The sequence below is a fragment of the Apus apus genome, chromosome 16, assembly GCF_020740795.1.
Source record: "Apus apus isolate bApuApu2 chromosome 16, bApuApu2.pri.cur, whole genome shotgun sequence".
NCBI lineage: Eukaryota > Metazoa > Chordata > Aves > Apodiformes > Apodidae > Apus > Apus apus.
Window position 1 is genome coordinate 7389256 of NC_067297.1, and position 21660 is coordinate 7410915.

The 21660-nt window shown below is 39.1% G+C and overlaps 2 protein-coding genes across 4 annotated transcripts in view; one reads left to right on the plus strand and one right to left on the minus strand.

The window, feature by feature from the left end:
- Window positions 1-21660, plus strand: part of DGCR8 (DGCR8 microprocessor complex subunit) — a 1090394-nt gene that overhangs the window by 200940 nt on the left and 867794 nt on the right. The gene's annotated exons all lie outside the window — the stretch shown is intronic.
- Window positions 1-21660, minus strand: part of GOLGA3 (golgin A3) — a 28136-nt gene that overhangs the window by 6107 nt on the left and 369 nt on the right. The window contains exons 2-22 of one of the 3 annotated variants that reach the window (XM_051633638.1): window positions 19539-19898; window positions 16483-16764; window positions 15470-15582; window positions 14289-14980; window positions 12925-13036; window positions 12016-12322; window positions 11198-11400; window positions 10687-10824; window positions 9581-9742; window positions 8425-8793; window positions 7214-7291; window positions 6020-6283; window positions 5445-5539; window positions 4881-5097; window positions 4097-4240; window positions 3273-3470; window positions 2862-2978; window positions 2226-2365; window positions 1276-1408; window positions 950-1072; window positions 364-528 (exon numbers count right to left, since the gene is read on the minus strand). In XM_051633638.1, coding sequence (XP_051489598.1) covers window positions 364-528; window positions 950-1072; window positions 1276-1408; window positions 2226-2365; window positions 2862-2978; window positions 3273-3470; window positions 4097-4240; window positions 4881-5097; window positions 5445-5539; window positions 6020-6283; window positions 7214-7291; window positions 8425-8793; window positions 9581-9742; window positions 10687-10824; window positions 11198-11400; window positions 12016-12322; window positions 12925-13036; window positions 14289-14980; window positions 15470-15582; window positions 16483-16764; window positions 19539-19671 — 4185 coding nt within the window. In that variant the 5' untranslated portion in view covers window positions 19672-19898. The remainder of the gene's footprint in view (window positions 1-363; window positions 529-949; window positions 1073-1275; window positions 1409-2225; window positions 2366-2861; window positions 2979-3272; window positions 3471-4096; window positions 4241-4880; window positions 5098-5444; window positions 5540-6019; window positions 6284-7213; window positions 7292-8424; window positions 8794-9580; window positions 9743-10686; window positions 10825-11197; window positions 11401-12015; window positions 12323-12924; window positions 13037-14288; window positions 14981-15469; window positions 15583-16482; window positions 16765-19538; window positions 19899-21660) is intronic. The other 2 variants (XM_051633639.1, XM_051633640.1) reach the window with 2 other exon arrangements.

Here is a 21660-nt window from a genome sequence, read left to right on the forward strand (position 1 = left end):
GACAGACACAAATATAAGGAAGGTATTAAGTATAAGGTATTTACTCTATATTGCCCATGATTCATTATTTAAGTGCTACCTTTTTTGCTTTATTATAACTAAAAATGTGTATGTAAGATAATACACTAACCACAATGATTTTTGAAATAAAAGGCAGGAAGTCAAGATCAGTACAGCTACTTTTGCCTGCAAATCCTCCTGTATTTGTCACTTATACATCAGAACACCAGTAAGTCTGTATCACAGGCAGGCATTTCAGTTAAGTGTTTTCACCAGGTTTCCCATGTATTTTCTGGTACTTTTAAGTGCACTAGCAGAGTATTTTCTGGTACCCTACAACACGTATTCTTCCTATTTAAATACCTTCTTCATCTTCCCATGCTTCAGGTCCAGCTTCAGTTGCTGGTTCTGCTGCAGCAGTGACTTCATGCTGTTCTTCAGTTCAGTCACTTTAACCTGCAGCATAAACTTATCCTTACGAGTCACTGACAGGTCTTCCCTCACCATTTCCAGCTCTGTCTTGATATTCTAAATGGGAAAAGAAGAGAATCAACATGACACAGGGAGATGGTATAAAAATTCCAGCCAACTCATGTTTGGGTCTTCTTCCATTTCCAGGGCAAACTTGAAAAAGCAACTACACATGAAACTGCTATTTGAAGCCCATTTACCCTGGCAGAAAACCAGAAACTAGATTCAAAAAAGCAGTTGTCTATTTTAATGGCATAAGGTCAAGGAAATAAACAGCTCACAGCACAGTCAGAGTAAAGCTGAGAAAAGTAAAGACGCTGCAAAAGACATAGTGAATACATTTCTATGAAAAAAGAATTAGGTAAAACACGTATCAGAAAAGTGTAAGTATGCTTTCAAACAATAAAAATATTGTTTTAATGATCCCCCTAGGCAATACCAGATTTCCATCAGAATCTCCAGAGGGTAGATGGAATACCTGCAAGACAACTTGAACCCCTTCTAACTCCTTGCGGCTCCGCTGTTCACTCATATCCAGCTGCTGCTGAAGTGTTTCAATTTCTCTTTCTTTTTGTTCTACTTCCCACTTGAGGTCTTCCACCTGCCAGGAGGTTAAAAAAAGGATCTTAAGTATCTTCAGAATTATCTACAGGTGTAATCAACCACAAAATCTGAAATATCTTATTATGTCTCACACTCTAAGGAAACCTAGCAACACATCATTAAAAAGGCTGTACTAAAGACAAATGAACTCATACCATGCATCATAAATTAGGATAAACACAGTAAATGTGTAGTCTTTACCTCTTGGTTTACTACAGGCTCTTCATTAAGTTTGTCATCCAGGTTCTTCTGCAGAAGTTGGAGCTGAGACCTGGTTTCGGCCAACTCTTGCTGAAACTGTGATACCTCTTGGGAATGCTTCTGATCCTCTACCCTGCACAGCAGGATCAACACACACAGCAGTTACTCAAGCTGTCCTTTAAAACAAGTACTTCACCTGGTTAGCTATGGAACCATAAATGACATGACAGTGCATGGAACCTGGTTAGTTATAGCTTTGACTGAAGGGTTTGCCACACATTCACAGGAAGAGGTAAATCATAAAAAGATTTGATGAGACATATGCATGAATATGTCATTAAATATCACAAAAAAGCTTCCTTGAGCACTAGTAATAGTCCAGTTACAAACAATAGAGTATGCAGTAAAAAAGCCAAAGCTAAAACAAACCAAAAAACCCACAACACACAAAACCTGTCATCAATTTTGCTTTTGTTTCAGGAAGAACAGGGTTAACCTTATATCCAGTCCCATGTAGGTCTGATAATTTCTTGTAAGAGAAAATTTTCTATACAAGAAAACAAAATTGAATTGGAGTATATTGTGAAATACATTCAACAATCCAATTCATCCTCTACATATTTCCACAGGGATGTGAAAGACAGAAGAATATATATGAAGTGTTAATCATTACTAGTAATATGAAACAGTAGAAACAATAGAATACAGTTGAAACTGTAAAAAAAGCAGATGGTGAAGCCTAAATTCAGCACATTTCAGGTGTAACTGAGTTATGAAGAGACAGGAGAATGCAAATTTTCACCTAGAATCCAAGCATGCACCTTATGGTCAGGCTAAGCTGGGGTACACTTCAACATCATCTACTCCTGAGTGGCAGCACTAAAAATTCACCAACGTATGGCTTTTTGGGGGGGATTCCCTGTTCTCTAACAACTCAGATATCTACTTACTGCAGTTTGTCCACTTCAGCCTGCAAGGCCTGGACCAGCAGTTCTTTGGCATGTAGCTCTTTCTTGATTTCACTAAGCTCAAGCACCGCAGCCCTGTAATGACGCCGGTTGTGTGCTGCATCCGCTTTGGCTGCTGCTTCCTACCAGAAGATAAAAGATGCCCTTTTTTAACTTTATCACTGTAGGTGAATCACAAAGGGACCTAGACTAAAGCGGTACAAAACAAATTAAGAAGGAAGTTGTGCAGCTGTAACACTTCTCTCTTTGCCTAAAAAATCTTACTATTAGTGTTACTATCCCTATTAATGCTAATGGCAGTTAGTAACTATTTATAATGGAAGAAGCACGTTCTCCAGACTGCTTCTTCACTGTGCATTTCTGGATGAAGTGTCATCACTTCAGGATATGTCCCATGCATTACAAGTCATAACTGAACTTTCCTGGCAGTCATTGAGTATGCTCAACACAGGCCACAACTGAAAAGACAACAACTGATCTTCCAGCCAATGGCCATCATGATCCAGACCCTGGCAGGAAGAAGTTATGTTACTGAGCACAGATTTTGTTTCAGGCTACTTTGCAAATACTACATGTAAATCACCTTATAAGTAAATGAACCAACAGATAAGCCATTACCTGCTTCTTAAGGTCTTTAACTTTTGACTTTTCCTTCTCTAAGGAAGCCTGTAAAGCTTGAATAAGTTGTTGCATTTGCTGATCCTCTTCCTCTTTCCGCTTTAGCACTGCCTGAACCTGTATCACAACACAAAAACATACACATGATTTGTGCAAGCTCTCTGGAAGACCAGAAGTGCCAGCAGAGGAAATACAGACACAAGCCAATGCAGGGATGGCAAAACTCCCTGCTCTTCACCAAGAACTCTTTTCTCTTGCTTAGCCCCCTGTATTACTGCTGTTACAGAAGACATGGGAGACCCAGATCTGGAGAAAATGCACAAACTTTGTAGGAGTAAAGGTATCTACATCCTGTTATCAGAAAAATGAGCTAATTCCTTTCTGAAGATACTGTATCAAGAGGTCAAATACCTGCAGATTCAGTTGTACCAAGTCTGCCTCTCTTTTTGCTAATGCTGTTTCAAGGATATTGTTGTGCTCCCGCAAAGCAGCGTTGGACTGACTGAGACCTGTAAGTTTTCCACGTTCATGCTCCAGTTCAAGGGCCAATTTCTTATTAATTTCTTCTAAACGTTTTATCTTCCTCCTGAAGCCTCTGGATTCCTGAAGCTATAGCCAAAGAAAAAAGACAAATCAAACAAACAAAACCAAACTCCAGATTCCTACCACAAAAAGCTGTGAGCTAATTTCATTAAACATCTTGTTTTCACAGCATAGGATTTCTTATCTTTCCCCCTCCCTACTTTTCTTTTTTAAATGACTACTTAACAAAGTAAGTTCAGTTCGGTTTTTTTTTTCCTTTTGGAAGATTAAAATGCTTGCTAGAAAGCAGAATCCAGGAGAACTGTTCAGATGCAGTAGTTGATATATATATAATTCTTGCAACTCCACAAGTGAACACCACCACTCTGCCCTCAAATTCACTGAGCATCTATGACTACAAATAGTGTCAAAAAATAATGGTTCATGCATCCTCACTATCTCATGACCAGACACAGCTGGTATCTAGTACAGGAATTACTTTTTGCTCTCATTTGCTTCTCCCATATTTGACAATGATTCATGAAACCACAAAGAACCACCACAGGGCAGCAAAATTACCAAGTGTCATTGACACAATGTCTCCTAAGATTCTGATTTCCCTGCACTGTTGGAACAAAAATATGGTATTCAAATTTTTCCCTGCCTCTCAGGGTCTTTTTGTTGTCACCCTCCATGCAAATTCAAGCAGTCACCTCATCCTCAAGTTCCAGCACTTTCTCTCTGTATTCTTCAAGCTCCTGGCTGGTAAGTGAAATCACTTCTTGCAGCTCTTTTTCCAGCATCAACTTACTGCTCTTAACAGCTTGCAGTTCTGTCTCCAGAGCTTGAATCCTTCCCTAAAGACAAAGGAATCATAAAGATGATTAGTGTATCACCTGTCTACAGGAATAATTTTGCTTTTGTTAAAAAGTCTACTTTTCTAGCAAATACTAAATGAGGTGCTACTTCTTCCTGTAAAGGTCTTGCTCAGAGCTTTGACCCTTGCACCCAGCTACTGCTGTTAGTGTATTTGATATCTTGCACCAGTGGTCCAAAGAATTTGGGCTTCCCCCAGTAAATTGATTTTCTTATCAGAGGCACAATATATGAGCAAGTTCTGGCTACCCTGAAAAACTTTTAACTGTTAATGAGAAAAAAAGCAGTAAGAGCTAGAATTTTGGAAAACCTTCATATGCTGAGCCTTAGAAAAAAAACTAACAACAACAAGCAAAAACCAACAAAAAAAAAATCAAAAACAAACACCAAAAAACAAATCAATCAGGAAATTTAGCACCAGGTCTGATCATCCTCTTGAGCTTGGATTACAATTTTTAATCTCAATGATACAAGTAAAAGAAAAAAGACAAAACCACAACCAAACCAAAGCCAAATCACCTCCCGCAAATGAAGTTAAGGAAATACTCAGTGCCCAGACTTATATTTATTAACAAGATAGCTCCATCTTTGTGTTAACAATGTTATTAGACATGTGCCTACTTGAGCAATCTGGTTGTTTCCAGCATCAGCCATTTGTGCTTTTAGTTTGCTCAGCTCTGCTTCAGCAGATTCCTTTGCAGTGAGGGATTCCTGCAGCCGACGACTAAGAATGCCAACTGCATTCTCATAGGCTTTATGTTTTGCCTTCATCTCTTTTTGAGCACTTGTCAGATCTGACCCCAGAAGCTTCATTTTCTGTTTCTGCTCAGTAATGGCCCTGAGGTGAAAAGAAAAACAAAACAGCAGGTGAAAAGAACTGCCTGAAAACAGTACGTAAAGATTCATCACTAAGAGGTCTTTGTCAGACTAAAACTCCAATGTGAATTAGTATCTACCACTCTCTCTTAAAACAACAGAATTTACAGCAGGAATCTGATAAGTAAGAGCTGCAACTCTTGTGTACCATGCAACCAGCACTTTGCCCTGGATATGACTCTATGACTCTTTCTGACTCTGAGTATTTAGCTTTCCCAAAGTGAAGATAAGGAAAGAGGAAAAGACTAAAAACATGCCACTGAAACACAAATTATTTATTTCTTTTGTCTCTGCTAAAATAACACTTACTTTTTTGCTTCTTCTTGCATTTGTTCTACTTGTTGTTTTAATTCCTGATTTGCCTCAGCAAGGGATGCCATTTGTTCCTTATCGAACTGCAAAGCCTTAATAGGAAGGAAAAAAGCATCCATGACAGTAAGAACTAAGCATGTTTGCTGTATGTTGGATTATTAAAGATTAAGCATGAAATTCTGAAATTACTTCCATCTCTAAACAGAAACTCTTCCATGGTTCTCCACCTCCTTTCTCATTCCCTTTTCTTTTTGCTTTAACTCTTCCCTGTGTGGCCACCACCATGACATGAATGAACAGTCTTAGTTTGGTCTCTGCTCTCAAATGGACTTCACTTTGGGACCAAGAAAATTGCTTCCACTCTCCCACTCCTCTAGCCTGCTTCTCCCCACTCACTTAACATCAGATGTTAATAAGCAGTCACATGTTTACAGAATGTTGGTAGGTATATGCTCAAATCTATAGACAATACTAAATATGTACCAAGAGCCTTAACTTGCAGGTGGATTAGTTTCCAAGAACTAGCCACATATCCTGGATGTAACATCCTCCAAGCTTAACACCTTCCATACCTGCAGGCGTGTTTCCATATCATCTCGTTCTTTCTGCACTGCCTGAAGATGATTTTCTATTTCCACCATCTGCTGGTGAACCTGAGATACTTCTTTCTGTAGTTTTGAATGTTCAGATTCAAGTGACTGTTTTTCAACTTGAATTTTCAGTAGCTCTCGTTTTAACTCTTTCACTTCTGAGTCGAGTCGTTTCTTTGTAGCTTTCAGTTCACTTATCAGCTGGTCCTTAGAACTTGCATCTCTTCGATAAGCTTCCACCATTACCTTGGACACAAGAGTTTCAAGAGGACAGTGTCACCTCTGTTCCTCTTAAATTTGTCAAGTCTTAATTTAGTATAAAGTACTTACTGATATTCTTTTCATTTGAGGGGAAGGAAAGTGTAAAAGAAATCAAACTAGCATCATCTTCTGTAACATATTTACTTTGGTTCAAGGATTTATGTGTAAGCTCAGGTACCAAATACCACTATGGATCAGCAGTTCACAAAAAACCTCTGTGTAAGGGTGTTAATAGCAGTATGGGATACTCTCTCTCTCACATTCTCTATGGAACTGTACTGATTATGTGCAATTTTTAAAAACCAAGTTAACTGTAAAAATTTATGCATCCCATGCAAACAAGAACTTTTGCCATGAGAAGAGGGCTTAACTGTGCCTGACAGTTTAAACAGCTTTCCCAAACTTAAACCTAACAAGCTAAAACAACCTTTGACATTAGGTTAAAAAACAATCAAGCAGTAAATTAATGGTGCCACCCTATACATAGGACACATACATGTGCAACACTAATAACTTATCAATTTCAAATAAACGTTTCAAAACTGTGTAAATTCAGAATAAAATCTGCAATAAAAAAATTTATTTTCAACAATCATTTTTCAAAGCTGCAGGAAATTGACAACACTTGAAGATTTTCATGAGTGCTTTTGCAAAAGCAAACCTAACATCACCAAACCAGAGAGAGAATTTATATATGGAACACTTGGCAAATTCCCTGATGCCCAATGAAAACATCTATTGGTTGGTGGATCTGTTTTAGTTACAGATAAAAATTCAACAGCACAAGATATAGAAACGGTATAATCATGTCACAAAGTGTCCTCACAAACCCCTCAGAAGTACCTATCTTCACTGTAAAAAAAAAAAAGTGTATACCTTGGTTTTATTTCTTTGAAATAGTTTGCTTTTGCTTACCTTCTGCTGCAGAAACTGTTCCTTCACTTTCTGAACCTGTTTTTTAAGGCTGGCATTTTCTTGTTGCAAATTTTCTACCTGCCAGAAGGGAAAAAAAAGCAAAGACATTTCTTTACATGCCAAATGTCATACTGTGCATTATTTCAAGCAGTGACAGTATCTTTTGGTATGCTTGTGCCAATGGCCCAATCTAATGAGGATGTAATCTAATGTTTCTGACTAGGCATCTCAGTGGCACTGTTGGATAACACCATGTTTTATATACAAATACATTCACAAAGGTCCCCACATAGTGAGCCTTGTCAACTCTCAGGAATGCATGAAGTCCCCTTATCCTGCCATAGAAGTTTTAGTAGGTATCATTAGTGTACATATGTTGTATTTGGATGGCTCCCGTTCACACACATGATGATCAAATGAAGAAACCAGCTGATTCTTTAAAAGAAAAAAAAACACAATCTTTATGTTAATTGCATTTCCATAGTTCTTCAACACTTCTATTTGTAAAACTATCAAGTCACATCATTATCTTCAAAAGATGACCAGGAAGGCATCTTGCTCTTGCTGTGGAGCTTAGATGCTCTGAAAGATACAGAGCATACCCAACTATCAAACTACAGTGTGAAAGGATGAGTCACCATAATATAAAGCAGCCACAAAGAGATTAAGGATATGCAATAGGCTTGATCTTGTAAAATAGTTACTTGGCTAGGAAAAAAGCCTCAGTTGGCAATACAGAAAAGCAAATCCTAGTATACTACTTCAGAAGAAAGTCACAATTAAATGTGACCAATTCCTGCATAAGAAAGATGCTTGGCCCACAGTGCCACAGAAAAGGACCACGCTAAAAATTTACTTCCAAAACTGTGATCTGTACTCAAAATGATTGCTTTTTAAAACTGATAGATTTTAGAGAGATGGTGGCTCTTGGAAAAGGCCAGAACAAGATCAGCCTCAGCTTCCCTTCCCATATGTATAAACACATGTAGATGCCACGGGATAGTCAACTGTAAGCTCCCCAGTGACAGAACAGGATGTAAAGTGTCATAGTCTGCCAACAAGGAAAAATGAAAGTAGCTGAATCTCACAACTACAGATGTATACAAACTCACATGTACCAATCTCCTCATGTAACTGGCTCTATCATGTGTCTGTGGCAACACTTCCCTGCAACAGCTGTTTTAAATACAACACTTCCAGGGATTCACTACCTGGCTTGACTTGATTGCCATTTCTTGCCTCAGTTGTTCCAAGACTTCTGATGCTACTTCTGTATCTTGTCCAAGGCGCACTGCTCCTTCATCAAGTTGCTCTTTGCTTGCTTTTGCTGTCTGCAGAGCCACTTCCAAGACAATCTTCTCATTCTGCAAATACTGGATCGTGTCATCTTTAGAAGTAGCATCACTTTGGAATTCTTCTAATCTGGCCATCAGTTCATCATACTGTGTTTGCAGGTCATCCAGGGACTGCTCTTTGGTGTGCAGCGTCTCTTGGATCTGGGTGAATTGCTTCATTAGGTCTAGATGCTCTTGCTGTAAAGATTCAAGCTGCAGATCCCGCTGATGCAAAGTCAACTTGACCTGAGAAGTAGTATTTAAAGATTAAATTCAAACAAAATGAATGCTATCTTTCCAAATGCACTCCAAGAAAAATAAAACATTTTCAATAATATCTTAGCTTCTAGGAGAAAACAGCAGAAGGTGAAAGTATTTTTTACCTTTCCTAGGCCACTTCTCTTTGCTCTATTAATTGCACTGATTGACCTCTGCAGCATCTCTGATCTTACAGTTTAAGTATTGACCAGAATGGCAAACCTAAAATATTCTTAAGAGTCACAGTATTCTAAATGTTGATTTGAAAAATGTGTCCATAGTAGATATATACTGGGTAAATTCAGTGTTGTTAATGATAATGCCATATAACGATATGGAATATCACACCAAGCTATCACATCATCTCATTCCAGCCCTTAACATGCTGCCTTTGTGATGCTGCAGGTTAAAGCAGGACTTTGTAGCAAAGTACAGATTTATTACACTGTAAGTGTATATAATGATATCCTGACTGCCTAATAACTTTGCACACAGATCTATGCTTCCTCTCTACACTTAGAATAATCACAGACTCTATTCACTAAAGAAACCCGACATCTACAATACAGTAGTTCTGAAATTTCAAAAAAGGTCTGTTCCTGAGATGGTTGAAAAACAAAGGGAGCATTTTCACCTGGGACTGTGACTTTGATACGGACTTCATTTTTGCAGCAATCTTTCAGGTTTTAAAAAAAGTTGAGAGGTCACTATCTATTTATTATTGCCTTCTCATCCAAATAAGTATTTCCCCTCAGGAAGTTGCCCAACAGCCTACCTGTTCCAATTCTTGCTCCAATGTTGCTGCAGAATCAGCCATTTTCTGAAGCTGTTCTTTCTCATCCTCAAACTCCTCTAGCTTTCTCTGCAAGTCTTCTTCCACCATGGTTTTAGCCTCCTGGATCTGCACAAAGGCAGCTTCTTGATCTAACATGTCAGCCTGCACAAGGAAAGCAAGGAATCAACTTTTACAATTTCAATGGAGGGGGAGTAGTGGGAAAAAAAAGAGTAAAAGGTAAATTATCAGTAACATTTCTAGAGAAAAGACACAAGCAAAAAAAATTCTGATGTTTGCCTTATACAACTCTGTCTTTACTGAAGTCACCCATTCACATACTTAAGACCCTTTAGAGTAACAGTGAATAAAGAGATTATACTTGTGACAGTTAGAATTCCTCTAAATAACATCATGTCCTTTCAAACTTGATGAAACAAGATGTAAAGAAAAAAAGATTCTTATTAAAATTGAGCCATTTGGAAAAATTCTAAACAAGAGAGACTCCTTGGATGCTGTAGCTACTCCGTGAAACAGCATTTCCTGTCATTTACACAACTGCTACTAGTAACACCAGAGATGGGGTGCTGCCACTAAACTGCTGCTTTACTGCCCTTTGAGACTTAAGATGCAGGAATGTCACCGAAATTCAATGTGATTTAAGGTTCTAAGTACTCTGAAAGTGAGCATACCGAACTTCAGATTTCACCTGTCTTTTCTAACTAGAAGGCAGTAAGGACAAACCTGAGTACTGAGCAATTTCAAAGACTTAAAACACACTTTACTTACTTAGCTTACCTTCCAATTAAGTTTTGTCTTTAAAAAGTTCCTGGGCAAAGAACATTCACATCCACACTTAAAGTTCAATGAAAACCAAATACCAGAGCTGAAAATTCAAGTATCACTTTGGAATGGGAAACATGTGGCCTTGCTCCCTCTTACTGTTCGTAATGTCATGCAAATTTATTTGCTCTGAAATATTTACTACTTTTATAATGCAGCATTTGAATCAATATATAACCATTCAGTGTTACTTTGCTGGAATAGCTTTGAGTTTGCAAAATCTAAATACACAGCATAGATGGAACATAATTCACCTACATCCATACCTCAATATTTTGCAGCTGTGCTGCAATACGTTCCTTTTCTTTAATGGATCTGTGCTGGGTTTCAGTCAGCTGCTGAGACAGCGCCACATTCTCTAGTTTTAGATGTTCTAACATACCTGCTTGGGTCATTTGTCCAGCCTACAGGATGGAAAAAAAAAAATTATCAATGATTAATAACAACAGTCAAAATTTGACCAATAAATTTAAGAGCTTAAAAAAAACAAACAACAAAACCAAACATGTTGAATCTGTTTGTGCCTTATCTCTACTACTACTTCATGGTACTGAAGATGATCATCCATAGAAGGAAGTGCTTCAAATAAATTCATGCCTCAGCATTAACTAACACCTCATGATGAAAAACAAAACACCATCCCAGCCTGCTCTCCACCCGAAGAACATAGAAGTGAGACCAGCTCCCTCATCCGAGCTCATAAACAATGTCCTCTAGATAAAACTAACATAAAAAATAAGATTCTCCATCCTCCTACCTGCAAGTACATCATATTACCTGTATATTGGCCATCTCACTCTGCAGCCTGACCCGGGCCTCCTGTGCCAGCACCAGCTGCTGCTGGTACCAGTGCCGCACGTTCTGGAGCGAAGTGATTTCAGTTTCAGATGCCTTCAGCTTATTGGTGAGTGTGGCCCGTTCCAGCTGCACCTTCTGGAGCTGGCTCTGTAAGGAAGCCAACTGCTGCCGCAGGTCATGAACTAGAAAAATGAAAAGAAAGAACCTGGACGGGTGCACTTCATTGTTCTACTTTTATGCACACATTTTCAAGGCCTGTTGCTACAATCCTGCCTTGTCCTGCTGCTTGTTTGGGGTTGTTGTGTTGTTTTTTTTTCAAACAAAACATATATGCCCAATTACACAAAAATTGGCTTTTCCTTTAAAAGTGAGGGGAAATGCTAGAGTCTGAAGTGCCAGGTAATAAGCAGAATGAAATTAAAATAAATAAATCGCTTCTTTAGTCAATCAAAATTCCTTAGAGGTAGAAAATTTGGACTACTTAAGAATCAGGAAGCAGGCATCTTGACATGTAGAATCATCATTACAAACCAGTATTTGTACAATTTTCTAAAAGCCATTAGTCCACTGTCAGCTACATGTTTATGCCTCCCTCTCCAGGCTGGTAGTGGCAGTTTTGCCAAGTGTGGCACTTCTGTGACAAAATAAAAAGCAATCACATTAAAGTTCAGACCATTCTGTGGCATCAATTAAACCCCAATTAAAATTTCTTCTTGGTCCAGGACTTCAGAATTATGCTGAAATAAAATGCTTTATAGAATAGCAAATTTTAAAGATTCACATTTACATCATCCCACCTGTGCTGTCTCTGGTGAGAACATTTTTTTGCATATCTTCAACCTTCAGCAGGAGTCTTTGGTACTGCTGCTCTGCTAACTGCAAGTCATTATTTGAAGAAGCCAAACTAGCATTCTTAGCTTCCAAGGTATTTTGCAGGTCAGCCATTGCTCGTTCCAGATCCCAGCAAGACTGCTTTAATGTGGCCACTTCTGAGCTTAGAGATTCCTGCTTCTGCTGGCTGTTCTGGCTGTGCTCCATCTGTGCCTGAAGCTTCATGTTCAAAGCTGCAAGTTGGGCTTGTAGCTCAGTCTTCTCTTTGAGAGCCTGAATGTATTCCAAAAATCAAAATACAGAAATCTTAAGAGAAAATATATCAATGGCTAACTAAAGAAGATGCCCAGCAAAACAGCTTTGCTAAGGCAAAGAGCACTTGCTTGTAAAAAATTATTTTCTAAAGTGACATCTCACCAGCAGGTATTTCAAATAGTCAAAGAAAATACTGAAGAAAGCACAGACAAGGCCCATAGTGTTATATGTCACCATGTCAAGATTTTTAATAAGATGTTTTTCCACACCTTAAGGAAGAACATTTTCTATGACATGTGTTACACTATCCATCAATACAAAGAGAAAATGCAGCTATATAGACATCACTACCATTGCTCTGGAATTATAATCTTTCAATTTGATTTTTTGTATTAAAAAAATAATTAAAGCCTTTGAAGACTTTGCTGACTTTAAATTTATCCTCTTAAACACCCTTGTAAAGTATGTTGTAAAGTTTTATGTTACCTAACGTACAACCTTATTCAATAATGCTTTTACAACACACATTTCCCAGAAGTAATGAGTAGGAAGCTCTTCAAAATTAATTAATACATTAATATATAATTTGCTAAATACAGAAACTCAAATTAATTGTCTACCTGATTAGCTTCTAGTGAGAGTGCTTCTAGCTGCCCTTCAAGTCTCATCTTCTCCTTCAGAACCTGCAACATTTCGTCATGGGTCCCTGCGACAGAGCTTTCCATAGAAACACTGGAGACAGAGACACCACATGGACAGTTAAAGGGTTAGAGCATGACAGTCATCTCGTTGAAGGAAAGTGAAGCTGAAATGAAATGGTACTCAGATTGCACATGTGATCTAGAAGTTAGAACTTTTTTTCTGGCTTAACAATCTATCCTGAACACAGTGAAACAACATCCAGTACCAACCAAAGACAAAGAAATTATATTCATGCTAAGGTTTTATATGTTAGTTTCCTATATTTGCAGCAAGAATCTAGTGTAGCACCCATGTACGTTATTTTACAGAAGTGCTATGGTTTGCTTCATTATATCCTGTATTTGTATATCCCTTTACAAGCAGATAAATGGACTTAATAGGAGCACAAAACCTCCACAACTATTGTCTGCAATTGTCTGCTTTAATGTGAAAGTGCCCAAGAAATATGGACAGCTGCTGCAAAAGGAAGAACAGGTATTTGGTATGAGGGATTCCTTAAGCTCCTCCCCTTATGTACAACCAAGGAGTCTAAAGAAAAGGGGGAAGATCTTACCCTCTCATTACTGTAAGAATTAAGTCTAAGCTGGAATACTTGTCAACAATTGATTTTACCAGAACTTCTCAGGGCATTACACTATATTCCAAAGAAAAAGGGGGAGGGGAAGGTAATTCCAAAATTAGCATGTATTAAACATGCATGTGCAGATAACTAATAGCAGACACAACTGCATTGTTGAGGGCTTCACCAGCCATCCACTCACTTGCTGTATCAAAGTTAAATACTTAGCATATACACATATGTTTGCAAGACTAAGTAAATCTCATTCTAAAGGACTGAAGAAGACAAAGAGTATGTAGAAGACTCTCGGCATTTTCTAACTATCTGAGGTATGAAAGGTGCATAGATCAGGAAAAGGATGGTAGTACGTATCACTGAGTCAGTTAGGTCTACACTTTCAGACTTTAAAGACCAATGCCACATCAGTGGTTCAGCAAACAAAGGGCTGCTTCACAAGCAAATATAGACAGAAGCAGCTGCTGCCAGAATGTTTCAAACAGTCAGTGGCAAAGCTATCCTTCTTTAAAGATAAACTTAGTAAATAGGCACCCAGGTGAAGTGGCCTTTCAGTTTCTTTTAGCATCTGTAAGTTAGGAACAGATTTGATCACAATGAATGTAGGTGAAAACTGGACTCAAAGTGAGTAGGCAAGAGTAACAGGCTGTCTATTCCAAGAAAGTACAACACCTAAGAATGGCCTCACTGTACAGAGATCTTTCTCACCTGCTAGAAATACTGTCTCTCCTGCTCCGTACTTCCCCATTAACTTCTTGCTCCTGGGCCTGATGCTCCACTGCTGCAGCCTGTAGCACATCACTGATGGAAGGAAACTGCCCCATTGCATCAGGATGTATCTTCTGACCGTTTATTGTGTACGGAATACCCTGTTTGCCTTCTGCAGTCTGTAAACTGTTATACAGCCCTCTTCCTGACACACTGCTGTAGGTTGAGCTGTCACTCTCGTTTCCATCCAGCCTCATTCCCACTTCACTTCCATCAATCTCTGAAAAGCTATCTCCTGCCAAGGAGGAATTCTCTATTCGATCATCTATGTCAGAGGGCAGACTAATCTCAGAAACAACTGATGTTGGACCACTTCTGCTTTGCTTCAGAGTCCCACCAGATAAATCAGTAGCCACAAAATTCCCTGGAGTGTTTCCAGAGCCCGAATCTTCAGTTCTGTAGTCGGCCAAGGACCGGATCTTACTGGGCTTAGATTTTGAACTTCTTCTCTCTTTTGAAGATGCTGGAAGTCCCAAGCTACCCAGTTTTGGCCCCCTGGGGACACTGGTCCGCAGAAAGGAGTATTCTTTTGTCATTGCTACAGTGCTAGCTCTTGGCAAGATTTCTGGATTTAACATCAGCTCAGGATCCAGGGTGCTGGAGGGCCGGGTTTTGGATGTAGACTGATTAGACTAAGAGGAAAAAAAAGAGTCAATGATAATTCCAGAATGTTACATCTGAACTAGACCTATTTTGCTGTAGAACTTCATACATAACTCTCTAAACTTTTATACTAATCTTTAAATATATGTATAATTTAAAAACAAGGCAAATTAAATCAGCAGTTAACCCTATCAAGACTCAGTTTATGCATGTTGAAAACAACCAAGGTAGCCTCCAAAAGCTAACTAAAAAATACAGGAAAAATTGAACAATTAGGTTACCTAAGTTTGGGGTTTGGTTTTTATTTCCCTTTTTTTGAGTAGCATAAATGGTACATTACCAATGAGGTAACACAGAACCAAGTTTTGCATGTCCAGAAGAAAAAAATGCTTTCTCAACTTTAAGACAACTACTGACTGTTCAAAACAGAGAAAACAGCAATTTAGAGCACAGAAAGGATAAGGTTTTCAAGCTTTTCAAAATCACACAATCTGTAAGATCTGCTGTGTGGTACTCACTCTTTCTTGATGTCTCTTCACTCTGTATTGTTTCAGCTGTTCTTCCAGACGTCTTCTTGCTTGAAGTCTTATTTGTTCTTCTTTCTCCAGTGGGAGTGAAGACTCCGCTGAGCCTGTAAGTGAAAGGTATGTTTACAGTCAAACAGAAAACTCCAGCACAGTTAAATCTGACACAAAAAGGTAGAGAGCCCCTTCTACTATCAGCAACATGCTTCATGCTTAAGCAAGGAACGCAAGGAAAGCCCACTGACATGCACCTCAGAGCACCCTCTTCTAATATATCCTTGTGTAAGCCTTGATAAAGCCTGATTATTCCACTGCTCAGTTTGCAACTGCTGTAGTTCCTCCACGTATGCGTGAAAAGAGATTATGCAGCACGAGCAAAACTACTGCTGTTACTTAACCTCAGCCGTCCTGCATTTCTGATAGTACCGAAATGATAAAACTAAGCAAGACCTATAGTCCACTTATTCCCTGCAGATTAGAGAAAGAGGTTTCCTAGATTCATTTTCTTTCTGTTGACTCACATTAAATCTTTCTCATAGTAAGGTTTTTTTAAAACATTACCTCAGAAAACTCCTGCAGCATTAGACACCTTAACATAAAGGATTCCCCATTCTCTCCCCTTTATTGCTCTTCTCTTCTTCCTTTCATTACTCAGCTTAAAATCACCTGGTTCTGATCTGTTTGTTTTTTTTAATGTCACCTGTCACTCCTAATAAACAGGAAGATTAGGATAGCTTCAGCCCCAGAAAGCACAGATAACCCTCCAGCATAAGAACAATTTTTAAATGCTAAGGCATGTGTCTAAGCTGCAGCAGAGGGTGGTTTATTGAAAAAAAACAAAACAAAAAACACCAACAAAAATTAATTGTAGTTCAAAGTAAAAGCTTACTGCAAAATGAAGTTTAGTCCAAGATTAAGTGATGTTACAGGATTCTAGAGCCAGGCTCAGAGTAAAAAGCTTGATGTAGCAAGAGAAAGCAGGGGCACCACCGTAAACAGATGCTTACACAATTCAGTTTCTTGCATGGGAAGACTTAGTTTGAGAGACTGCAAAGCTTCTTTTCTAAGAACTATGCCCTCAGCACTAGTTCCCTGAGACTTCCTTAGGCTGTCATGGAAACCAGTCACACCTGGGGACGACTCTTGACCCTGCATACTGCTGGTGGGGTCAAAAGATACGGGAGAGTCGGGGAAGAGCAAATCTGGCCCATCCTGGCAGGTGTCCACTTTGCTGTTTATCACCAGACTTTGCTCTTCATTTGGCACTTCGTTGGTGTTTATACTGGTAGCTGGAAAAGAAAGTTTCACTGAGCTATACTGTAAGCCACCCCATTTATTTTTGCACCCCCACCCAAATATAATGCCACCCCTATTGCCTTTAGATTGTAAGACTACAGAAATTGCTAAAGACATCAACTGGGGGGAGGAATTTTACAAAGGACTTCTGATTCTTCATTTAGAGAGACCAGAAAAAAAAGTACCTTTCATTTGATTTACTATGTTGCCTTCAAGCAGGACCTCAAAAATTATCATAAAGTATCTTCAAAACCTCACACAGGTTTTAAAATCTTGTTAGGTTTAGGCAGGAAACATCAAGTGTAAGTAATGTGATGTGTGTCACACTGAGTGGCAACCTATTACAAATAAGACTCAGCAACTGTGCTGGGCCTGTGCTGAATGATTCAGCTATTTGGTATGCTGCTGGGCACTGGGCAGAAAGCATCCACCATCCTGACCTCACGCCTGGCCAAGCAGGGCTTCTAAACTTCATACAGAATTTAAATTTTTTCAAATAGTATGTCTTCATTAAAAGTACAGCAGCAAAGCTTCCATGTATCAAAATAATAAATCTAACAATTAAGAGGCAATTCAAGAAACCCTTTAATATAAATTCTATCCCCACTTAGTAATATTTGATTTGTCATTTCCATCAGGAAAAATACATCTTCAAAACCAGTTCAACATTTCTCATGCACTTCTGCTTCACTCAGTTGGCAACTACTTACATTTATGAAACTGCTGCTGGAACAAAACCGTGTAACTGATTTTAAACAATTATTATAGATCTCAAATGAGCAGGTACTGAAATAGCCACTGTCTTTCTGGCCATTCCCACACTGGAGTAACTGGAATTCATTGGAATAATAAGGAAGATTTCATTATTTTTTCATAAAGATGTTTGAAAATATTTAGCATTTCTGATGATGAAGTATTTGCAAGTGGAAAAATGAAGTATCCTCTTTCTATTTTTTCCTCTTCTCAGAGATACAGACTTGAGCAAGTTGTTTGCTTCTGTTGAAGTCTGCTCAAAGGTGTGGAGGGAATGAAAAAAACAAATAAATAGGTTGCCCAAAGCCTATCAGCTCCCTAAAATCTGAATTTAACCGCTTCCAAGAACATTTTCAGGCCATTTTAGCCTGAATCAGTCCTCTGATTCAGCTCATCATGTGGTCATGCAAGCAGGATGGAAGGGATGGGAGCAACAAGGACACAAAGGAGGACAGGGACTGCTTTTTTTCAATGACTAACCAACCTAAGTGAGAGTTCAAGGCATTTTAAAAGATTGTCAAGACTAAATTTAAAAGAGAAGTAAGGACAACAAATAGCCACAAGGAGCCAAAAATAATAAGGTACCTTGTGCATTCAGAAATACTGTTTCTGCCCATCTGTCAGAAACTGCAGCTACAGCCACATCAGGTTTATTTACATTTTTACCTCCACAACTCTGAGTGGTATATATATACAAAAGAGAATCTGGTGCAAAATTCTGGAGGAATGGTTTCCTGGCAACTTCCTGAGGCCATGAGACACTCAGAATCTAAATGCTGCCTTGAACTAAAGTAATTTAATTGCAGTGGTGTCAACGCAATTCAAGTCTTTTTAGACCAGTGGGGGAGGAGATGCAATTAGAGTGAAAGCAGCAGAAAGACACATCACCTATTTGTAAGCCACAATTCAATTGTTTGGATGATGTCCAACACAGGAGAAGACAACAAAGTGTTATCTCCAACTTCATAAAAGATGAATGAATCATCACATAACTACACTGCCAGTCTGGGAACAGGCAATGTAAGAAATGCAAATAAAGTGTCAGGCCTCCACCTTCTTGCCTGTGACAAGATGACAAATGTGTGGTACAAGGAAGGCAGAAAGCTAAGAGCTTCATCAAAGGATCACCTCCTTTTATGTAAGTAACCTGCACACTTTTGTGTATCTACACAGCCACAATGTACGTAACTCCTCCACCCATCTACCAACATATCCTTATATACCAACATATCCTTGGATACCTGTGGTGGAAACATGAAGATTTCAATTCAATGCAAGGAAAGGTTGTCACAATGAAAGCTGTACTGAAATGGACAGAGAGGCTGTTGAACCTTCCTCTGGAGATTTTCAGAATTCAAGAGGACAAGGCCCTGAGGAACCTGATCTAGCTTCAAAGCTAGGTCTGCTCTGTGCATGAGTCTGGACTAGAAAACCCAACTTCAGCTTGATTCTATAATCTATTAAGACCAGCACACTCTGAAGTTTCTTGTAAACAGCTGCACAATTATTTTCTCATAAAGCTATATAAGTTATTTTGAGATAATAACTTGCCAGCATCTCTCTTCCACAGAAAGACTTTTTGAGTACATTTTCATTTTTGCCTAATCGATTTAATATATTAAAATTAAATTAAAATTTCTTTTGCCAGAATAAAGTACTCCAGTCATGAGTTTACTCCACAAGTATACTCCACACTAGTTCCAGTGAATTTCCAGTATATATTCTTGGAAACACAATCAGAAGACAAAGAAACACCCTGAGCAGCACATATTCAAATGATAGCCTATTGTACTTAATAGTTTGGTTTTGTTTTGAAATAGTATGTTTTAAAATAAAATATAGTTTTGCCATACACAGAGCCATAGCCTTCACCAAACCTGCTTAAAGCTGCTGTACAATAAATCTCAACCTCAAGGAAAAAAGTCCTTCAGCATCACCTGGCCAACAAAATAGGTAGTTGTGGAGAATCCTGGGTAAGACTAGGAAGTGATTCAGTGCCCATGAAGTGACTTACTGTTAATTTCATCTGTTGTGATTGGCAAATCTGACTCGGGTTTACAATCCAGAAGTTCTTCAGAGCTGGTAGGGGCTCCATTGCTGCTTCTGTTCTCCAAGTGAATGTCCTGCTGAATGGATGAGGAGTCCATGGTAAAAACAATCCAGATCCCTGGAAAGTACTTCTTCTGAATACTTTTCCACCAAGTGAACTACCAAGTCCTGTTTCTCTCCATCAGCAACAGCAGCATCAAGATGTTACACAGGAGCACAGTTCTTGAGCTTTACAGCTGACGGTGTGCCGCAGGCAAAAAATAATTCCAGAAGATCATGAGAACAGCTCACAGCCAAAGTTGTGATCACCAATAACCTGCATCCTCTAGAAACAAAACACAGTAAGTTTTCAAACATTTCTTATTGAGCTTTGGCAATATGAGTTAAAAAGCAAGTAGTGCTCACAGATTAGCCACCAACCCAACTTCAACACACAGAACCAGGACATCAGGTAGTAAAAGACAAGGGAAAACCAACAAGTATCCAGCTTTTGTGAATAAGAAGTGACCTATTTAACAGCTTTTTTATTATCACTTTTTTTTTAGTAGCATTGATAGAGCAGCATAATGATGCAACAAGATAATACCCAGCGAGACAACTGTTTAAGATAAATGTCCTTTTTAACAGAAAAGCCTCTTTGGCCTCTGCTTTAATAAGCAAGCCAGTAGTCAGAGTAGCATTTTGCTCTATAAATTACAGTCTGGACTTTCATACTATGTATTTAATTTCAAGGACTTACTGCCATTTAAGTTCCAATAACTTTAGTAAGAACACAGCACAGAATTAACTTTTTTTTTAAAATTAAATTACATCATTACTATGTACTTGTCTGCAGATCACCCAGTATGTATCGCTGTACAGAGCCTGAACTACTAATTACAGCACACATGAGTAGTCAGAACATGGCCTGGGCAGTTGAACACTCCCTTCTGCTACAGTGAGTCAAGAGGAGAATATCCAAACTCAGTTCACAGAATTTGCAAATGATCCTCCAGGCATTCAGCTCTTACCTCTAGGTACGGACCCAGCCAACTAACACAGTCTGACAGAAGCTGTTGTACATAATCACTCCAGGTATTTAAATTGTGTTGAAATAGTTACTGACAGCTGAACACAGATCACAAAATGTTATGGTTCCTATTTACTAAAGAAACATAAGAAATGCCCAGATAAAAAAAAAAAAGAAAGAAAAAAGGGAGGGGCTGTGGGGAGAATGTCAGGTCAAGAATATTTTAATTGCATTTTTACATGAACACAAACACTTTGAGCACCATTCCCTCCATATCTCCAGAGAGTACTTGTATAACTGCTACTGTACCAAACTGCCCTTGTCACCCATCAACATCACTGGTCATCTCCAAAACGTTACTGAAGCTGCTAACAGCTCAGGACATACAGGACTAGACAATTATTGTAGGTGACCCTTAGGGAGATGAGCTGTGAAGGAACCAGAAACCTGGAGCACATTCCTAAAAGAGAAAACTCCACCAAACAGAAAGATGAGCATCTTTGCTGTGATGTGTTATTCATTTTATAAGCTTTTCTATACAATAAAGGTTACAATAAAGCTTCTGGAGGAAGAAGAACAGCTGTCGTGGGGCAAATGGATATTACATGACAGGTCACAAGGAGCAATCACAGACAAAAGCCAAGCACAGCTCAGGCTGCCTACACCTCGGCAAAATCCAGCCAACATTACATGGCTTCTCATCCTTGTCATAAAACACCTTTCAATAATCTGGGTCATGAAAAGTAGCTTTTTCCTGTACGATCCATTCCCAAATATTAAAGGCTTAAGTATTTTGGCTTCAAAGTCCTTTTTTTTATCTCTGAGCACAGGCAGACACCAGCACGCACGCCACGGGAACCCAGCGGTAACCTCACCGGGAAAGCAGCCGTACGGAAACAACCGGGTTTGTCTAACACCAGTAAGGAGACGGGCACCGGAGCCCGGTGCCAGGCTGGGGAAGCGGCCACCCAGACACGCCCGAGGGGTCCCAGGGCCGGGGGGCGATTCCCTGGGGCTCCGCCGAAGGCACCCGGAGGCCTGTGGGGCCACAGCCCGCGGGGCCGGGCAGGGCCGGGCG